This window comes from Dinoponera quadriceps, unplaced genomic scaffold (genome assembly GCF_001313825.1).
Source record: "Dinoponera quadriceps isolate SergipeBrazil2010 unplaced genomic scaffold, ASM131382v1 scaffold397, whole genome shotgun sequence".
NCBI lineage: Eukaryota > Metazoa > Arthropoda > Insecta > Hymenoptera > Formicidae > Dinoponera > Dinoponera quadriceps.
In genome coordinates, this window is record NW_014554705.1 from 496,482 (window position 1) to 504,620 (window position 8,139).

At 40.3% G+C, this 8,139-nt stretch overlaps 1 protein-coding gene across 4 annotated transcripts; it reads left to right on the forward strand.

Annotated features, from left to right (window-relative positions):
• Positions 1 to 3,803: 3,803 nt before the first annotated feature.
• LOC106740994 (nuclear receptor-binding factor 2-like) lies at positions 3,804 to 5,890 on the forward strand. 4 transcript variants are annotated; one of them, XM_014612545.1, is made up of 4 exons: positions 3,804 to 3,967; positions 4,201 to 4,353; positions 4,734 to 4,984; positions 5,369 to 5,890. In XM_014612545.1, exons 2-4 carry the CDS (start codon positions 4,330 to 4,332, stop codon positions 5,832 to 5,834), a joined length of 741 nt encoding a protein of 246 aa, XP_014468031.1. In that variant the 5' UTR covers positions 3,804 to 3,967; positions 4,201 to 4,329; the 3' UTR covers positions 5,835 to 5,890. The 4 variants fall into 4 exon arrangements, with proteins under 4 accessions (XP_014468031.1, XP_014468032.1, XP_014468033.1 ...); XM_014612546.1 differs by having other exon boundaries at positions 4,210 to 4,353; XM_014612547.1 differs by lacking the exon at positions 3,804 to 3,967 and adding an exon at positions 4,038 to 4,132 and having other exon boundaries at positions 4,210 to 4,353.
• Positions 5,891 to 8,139: the final 2,249 nt, after the last annotated feature.

The window sequence follows — 8,139 nt, forward strand, 5'->3', positions numbered from 1 at the left end:
CTATCGTCGCTTATCATCGTTGTAGCGTCGCTCGCCGTCGGAACGAAAATTTCACGTCTCGTTGGCAGAGTTTACTTGAATTCGGGTCACCGATTCTCCTTGCGCATAAATGTCAAGTTCCGAGGATCTTCGGAGCAAAATCGCGTCGACTTTGGTGCTCAGGTACGATAATTAGAGGTAACAACGCGCGATTAATACGCAAGCAGGCGCGTTTTCAGAAAGGCGCGCGCATTCCCGAAAATTAGGCATCGCTCTTCCGGATTAGAAGGAGGCTTCTTTGTGCCTGAAATACACCCCGGGATCTCCAACGAGTGGCATCTGTAATAACAAGGACCGTTCTTACGGCTTTCCCCCCTACGTACGCGCGAGTACGAGATGCGCGATGAGCTTCGAGAGTTTGATTAGCCGAATACGTTCGACAATGAAAGTTCATCTTTTCTAACGTTTACGCGTCTATACTTTCGTGTAGAGGCAATGGTATGTGTCAAACATTACGGTATAATTTGTTCTCCGAGAACGTAACGGGAGAATCCTCTGTCGGCATTTTCGTTCACTGTTATACGGTTTTGTTCGTCGTAATTTGTTTATCTCGCATTATTTTGCAAACCCCTTCTACGTGATTATTACTGATTGGAAAAATTGTGCTCTAAAAAGCGAGTACTTTTTCTTCCTTTCTCTTTCATCACTCCCGCGTTTGGGACGAACGCGAGGAGAAAGCGGCGAGGACATTGTCAGTCATCGACACTTCACATCCCCCCGTCTTCGATGTCGAATTAGTATTAACGCGGCAACTCTTTCGTTCGCTTTTACTAAAGCAAACATTCGGTGGCAAAAGCCGACGTCGCGCGCGCGACGACAGTTCTTACTTAAATAGCCGCCGTAACGGCGCTTTCGCGCGCGTGTATTTTACGTAGAAATGTATCGGATTATATATAAGAGAGATATACCTTGCAAAGAGTTTTGTTCGATATTTTGATGGATGTAACGAGGTCGAAAAGGAATTTCTCCTTTAACACGCGCGAAATTCCACTGGACAATTGTTATTGTCAGAAAGGGAAAAATGTGAGAGAGACGCTGGTCTAGGCGTCAAGAGAAGAGCGTTGTTCGCGAGGAACTAATCCACGCGAGATCTTCATCGCGGCGGCAAACAAACGGAATCGAACAATTTGTTTTCGCACGGCGGCTAAGTGGTAGCGGCTACTACTATCTGGCGCGAGTAAGTAGGATAAAGAGTGCCGAGATGGTAAAGAGAAGGAAAGAAATACATACGAAGGCGCGGAAACTGCACGAAGAAAGAGAGGAAGCGTTACGGCGGCGACGACGACAGTGAGGGAGAAAACGGCAGGAGGGGGGCAAAGCAGCACGGAGACGAGGCGACAAAATCAATTATTTTGTTAAACAACAAGCCGTGTTATGTTAGGTTTGCCAAAATAACCAAAACAACGCTACGGTTTGTACCGCCCGCGTATATACGCCGGTTCATTCATCCGCGCTCCGCCGTGGCCCGGCCATTTCCATTCATCCTTTCGCTCGCGCGTTCGTTTCGCCTCGTCGAGAAATTATCGTCGCGATTATCGACCGCGACTTTTCCCCTTGAAATCCACACGCGACCAGCTAGTTATATACCAGCTAGCGAAGATTCACATTTAACTCACGCGACAGAGGTTGTCTTCATTTTCATCAACTATGAAATAGTACGAGGATTATAATATACCGTCGGTATATTATTCCGTAGGAAATATATCGATCGGATGTGATTTTTACGAGTGTTGTAAAATCCTCGGAGGGTGAAAGACTGCTTCGCCGGAATTCGAGTAAAGACTCTATCGCGCGATTACAGGAAGGGACCGCGAAATTTTGCAAATGCATCGGGAGAAATTTCGCGGTATCATGAGCTATGCACTCCTCAAAAAGTATGAACGAACGAGCGAAGAAGCGATCCATTAGGTAGGAAGCCCCGGCTGACACGCCCTGACGCTATCAAAACACGCCTTAAAACTTATATTCCAGCGCGGCGCGACGGTGGTAGTAGGAAAGCCGCGTACGTGAGATAAAATAACAGAGTGTAGTTAACAGGCTTGGGTAAAAATATTCACGCTAGCTTCCATATCTCCCTCTCGCGCTTCTCCTCTCGCTCTTCCATCTCAATTTATCTCTTTCTTGCTTATCCCTGTGCGGTTTCCCGAAATTTAGAAAACGTTCGTATCGTTCGCAAGATAGCGTCGATTGATCTTGATCGTCGATCGTTCGACAAAACGCGTTCATTGTAGTAACGATCGAAAAAAGTTTACAGGCAAATGCTCATTTGAATTGGATTAAAGTCGAGAGAGAGAAGAGCAATGTTGTTACGTGATTAGAGTATTATACATATTTCTCAAAAGTCCCAAGCAGCAAGATTCTATCGGCAAACATTGCGTGGCGCAAACAACGAATTACGCGACCAGAATTAGTTTCGTGGCAACTTTCTCGCTGACTAGGAAAATTTCCATTAAAATATCTTAATTTACTTACCCGTCATCGCGACGCTTTGTCCACTCAATGAAACTCCACAGGATGAAATGGCATTGACATTAGGGCTGCCAAATCCAAAAGTCTCAATTATTGGACATTTCCTCTTTGGTGACGACACCTAATCGAATAAAATCAGATAGAAATAGTAATCGTAAAACTAGGTATAAAATTTAGAAAGCAATTATAACAGTGAAAGCAAGTATAACATTCCAAACAAAATTTTAAAAACAGTTTTATTCTGTAGAATAATAAACTACTATTATTTAACGTATAAAATACATTTTTTATCATTGAATTAAATCATTTTACCATTCGACGTTTAACTATGGAGGAAACAAATTTTGCTACAACAGCAAATGTTTGCCAATATAGTGACAGTAGAAAAAATTTGCTTAGACGACAAAAACATTTGTTTGGACAGTAAAAGGATTTGTCAAGAATATTTTTGCTACTGCTATTTGCTGGATATAGGAGCAGCAAAATCATATGATTACGCCAACTAAATTTTATTACTAAATAGCAACGACGTTTTGTTACAACAGCAAAATTATTTTTTCCATGTAACAAATCTTTTTGCTGCAGCAAAACTTGTTTTCTCCGTTATGAACATTTTGTTGAAACATTTAGATTTACCAATCAGGAGTTCGATTCTTGAATCATCCGTAACTACTCGTATACATAACTTGCGAGTGTTATTCAATGAGCGTATAGCTTTTCTGTAAATTAATTACGAATCGAGTCCCTGATCTGTTTTCCCAAAGCCGATCACCAAAGTTCCAATCTTGATGACGTTTTCCCCACTCCAAACGCCTACTAGCGGACCGTTAGTAGGCGTTTGGAAAGGGAAAACGTTGCTGAAATCCGGACTCTGTTAATCAATTTCTTTTCACGATGTAAATCTCATCTTATTAATTGGATATAAACCGGACGTCTGGCTTATCAACCAGACATCGGACAAGATTCCTGGGGATCGATTATGAATCATTCTCTCTAACGTAAACTCGTGAAAATTTCCATACGTTTTGACATTAGAAAATTTTCATCTTTCACGAGTTCACGCTAGAAGAAAAGATCAATTCTCTAAAAACCTGACAATCCGGTTGAAAGACGGACAGTTGGCACAGATGCTGTCTATTCTCGTGATCGGGAGATGGGATCGACATTTCCAACGTCCGCTCACATAAATATCTCGTAACGTTGGCTGGAAAGCACGAAAATGCGCGTACCTTCAGCTGCCGTGCACCAATCGAGGAGTCCCTTGATGCGACATCTGACGGCGCGACACTGCAGTTCGTCGTGGTAACATGAAAATCATGTACTTGGAACATTCGAGCGAGATACATCGCCTTATGCGGTATCTCCGGTATCTCCGGATTGCCATTATCTAAAAATCCAAAAGTAGCTCCATCAATTTCGCGTTTCGTCGCACTCTCGACGGGAGGAAGCAGAAAATACGGTATTTTCCATCTGGTTATGACGCATCTATAGTTTGCGATACTGTAGCGATTAGTGGAACGCTGCCCGCGTCGGGTCGAGTCAGCGAATTGAAAATGCCAGTAATCTCGACTACTACGCCCGTGTACTCGTTTCTGAGTATCCGTCTGAATGAACCTTTAAAATCGTAACCTATCCTATAATTTTGACACTTCATTCTAATATGATGATACGAACGGTCACTGACCGTGGCAGCGTTTTTAGGTATCTGCGACGAATGAAACGAAATATCGGAGAGAACATGGTTGAAGAGTGATATTGTGGATCGACGAAACAAACATTCAGTAAAGGAAGGAAAATCCTTCGTCGACGGACTCGCCAAGCATGGAGAATTCTGCCTTAAACCTAGTGAGCACCGTTTCGTACTGGCAGTAGGTTGTTTTTCTTTCTGTCACGTATTAGCGAGCAAGGGAATCGTGAGTACGCATTACTCCAGTAAATACAACGGGAAAAATAATACGAAAGAAAAATATCACGGAGGGAATTATCGATTCATCTATACACACGCACACACACATACACTGTCTTGTATATATACTAAATGCACCTTTTCAATAATATTAACACATGACTGACCAGCTGCACCAAGTTCGAAAAATTTACATACACACACTGAAGCGTACGAAACGAATATGTACGAGAATTCTCATGCTTCGGTGTGGGTAATTTTTCCTGAACTGGTGCAGTCAGTTTGGCTATAAAGAACGGGCAATAATTTGTGACCCAAGGCACACGAGAAACAAAGAAGGGCAGAAGTGTTGTTGCGCGAGGGGAAATTTGAGGAAGCGGCCAGTTGCCACGAGCATGTAGCTGATCTCTTAACGGAAGCTCATACACAACTTGAGTCTAATCTTATCTGTGCCCACACATCCACTCTGTCGTCTCGAGAGACGTTCCTCACGTCGATTCAGTCGCTCGTTAGTTTGGAATCTCTTAGCCTGCAACGAGATTATCACAAAAGACAGGCTGCTGTTGTGAGGTATGTATATCATAATATATGAGCTGTATAAACCAAATACTGCAGCTTTATGTTATATCGAAAGACTGTTTTTTTTTTTTTTTTAGCTAAATTAGTGCTGCATTCTGGAACTCTATTCTTTTTTCCCCTTGTTAATTTCCTAAGGCTTAGGGCTTAAATTCTCATTATAGACCCTGTTTTACATACAAATCTTATGTGCAAACAATCTTAAGTTTGTTCTTTTTAGCTAGACTAGGTTGTACACTTTTGCTTTCAGAGCGAAACAGCATATATAATTTATCGAGGGGAAAAAGAACAAAGTCTTAATGTGGTCTAAAGTCTAAACTATTTCAGTTAAGAAGAACATGTTTCTTGTATTATTATAAAAAAATCTCATTTTTTCAGAATGAAACAGGCGCAGTACGAAGAATATAAAGCAACCTTAGAGAATCAACAGAAAGATTTTCTCAGTAAACAGATGGCTAAACATAGTGAGAAGGATAACACGGATGTGAGGCTCAACAAGTATGATGGTTCCTTACGTCAGGCCATATATAAAACTATCGATGAGCAAGACAGTCTTTTGGGTTTAATATCTATACCGAGTAACGACGATAAAGCCTTTAAACATCCAAAGGATACCGGCACCATTATAGAAGAACTCAGGACTGTGAACGGACAATTGCGAGACCTCGTGGGTAATTTACTTAGCCAGTTGGAAGCCAAAGAGGAAGAAGTACGGCAATTGACAGAACGTCTCTATGCAGTTTCTGTCAATCCCAATAACGGTATCAGATCGGAAGAGCATCCTTTACGTCACGCACCGTTGCCACCTCTTGAAATGCCGCTCTTTGATTTTACATCCTCGTAAACTCTATAAAACCCTTATATACATGAGTGTGTGAATCAAAATATGCTTTAGAAATATTTACAAAGAGATTTTCTCACCCTTAGAAATATCTACAAAGAGGTATCTCACCCTTAGGGCTCAGACACGATGAAAGCAACAAGGAATTAAAAATACAGGAAATTAGAAATATGATATCAGGAATAAGCTATATTTGAAAACGTAATAAAAGGAATAGAGAGTAAGATATAAGAATGTGTTAGAACGAGATCACTACTTCTTCCACTTTTACATATTTTTAAACATTTTCTGTCAAAAACGGTTCACTGAAATTTTTGTGTTACTTTAACGAGGTGAATATGTTAAAAGGTAATATGTTAACAAGGTAAATATTTTAATTTAACTTTCGGGTATATTTTAATATATTTCCCATGTTAAAGCAACACAAGCACAACAGTTCAGTGAGTCGTTTTTGACATAAAATTTTTTACTGTGTGCTATTTTTTAATGAACCTTTACTGTCATCGTTAACACTTATCATTTTCTCGATAATTATCGACTTACTCAAACTGACTTTTATTTGTGTATTGATAATCATTAGACATTTTGAAAGTTAACTTTTAATTCACTACTAAGCCCTATAAATACACAAATTATGAGGAATAAAATTTCGACAGCGTTCCTAATCCTAGTCTCTACTTTTTTTTATTGTGGATTGAAGAATGATCGTTCATATGTCGAAATTTAATTCCTTGTTTCTAATTCCGTGTATTTAGTTCCTTGTTTTTTTCATCGTGTCTGAGCCCTTAAGCATGTAATCGGTCATTAGCCCCTTTCTTCTTGTACCCTCACAAGGCGTTCTCGCGCTCGGCTCTCGAGCTGTCGTGTTGTGGCCCATACGGCGATAATTAGTAGTTTTTCTCAAGGCTCGATAAGCACCGTAGGGAAATGAAAGAAGCAGGCGAATTTCCGATCGTGAACCCCTGGCGGTTGACTTCTCGGTTTGTCGACTTCGTGCGCTGGTTCTTGCGACAGCAATGAACTATATTTGCGCCTGACCTTGTGCTTATTTCCCGAGCGCACACTCGATATAGCGATTTACGGCGATTATGCGCGAATATATAATACTTTCTCTAAACCCTCGATGTAGCACGAAAATCGAAGGGGCTCGCGGAAAATATAAATCGTTGTAAATTATGAATAAGTGGTAAAGTTTTTTTAAAGGAAGTAATGTGAGAACTAGTATGAAAACGGTAAAAGTTACTGTGAAAACGGGGTTATATGTGAGAAAGAGAGAGAGAGAGAGAGAGAGAGAAGGAGGCAACGTGAAAATACGAAGAAAAGTTACGACACCGATTATTTTTAATATTTCGTTTGAATTGCGACATTATGTTTAAACTTTCACATATTTCCAATTTATTTTTAATTAAAGTAAGGCATTATACTCGTATATCGATATGTTGCAATTCACTTATTGATTAAATCACAAACAACAAATCAGTGAGAAAATAGAAACAACGGAGGCTCGTATGTTGACTTTTTGCCGCACGTGTTTTTCACCCGCGTCTGTTCTTGCCGCCCTTAAAATTAGTCGTGATTGCCGTTCGGTTCGCCGAGTGGAAGCACACTTCCTCGTTTTTTTATGTTGCATCGGTAACTACGGGACACTTAAGCAGCAAGCGACGGTCTCCTGAGTAACTCCGCCCCCTCGTGAAAAATCAATATAGGGGGGTTGAATGCACCGCGTTCTTTCCCCACGAACACAGTTTTCGTAACTGTCTCGACGAGTATATATCTGTCCCTGGGCCGACCCGTTCAATTTTTATGATTTTCGGCGATGTTATCGGATAACGATATCGCGAACTGCGTTGAACAATGAAAGTGAAAGAAACGATTAAAGTAACAGAATTATTTATCGGAGCAAAACCAAGAAAAGTCTCATTAATTTCTCATTATAAGAGTCGCGAAATAATTGCGTGTCGGAATCGGTCAAATAGATCTACTGACTTGCTTTGTTTCATGATTATCAGGCAGCAGAATCGATAAAAATTATATTATGTTAAACTGTAATAAAAACGAATCCTTACAATATTAACTCGCTGAATACTATGTAATGAAAAAAGAAGATATATATTTTTTTATCAATGATCATTATTTTTTATTTTTCTAACACTTTAGCGCAATAGTACTTAGAATATGTAACAAAGTTTATTTACACAATAATTGAGGTGTTACATCGTTTTTATCTTGGTACAGGCATTCATCAGCAAAGATTCGATTCATTGATGCCGATTAATAAGTCGGGATGAGTACATCTAATTCGATTTTA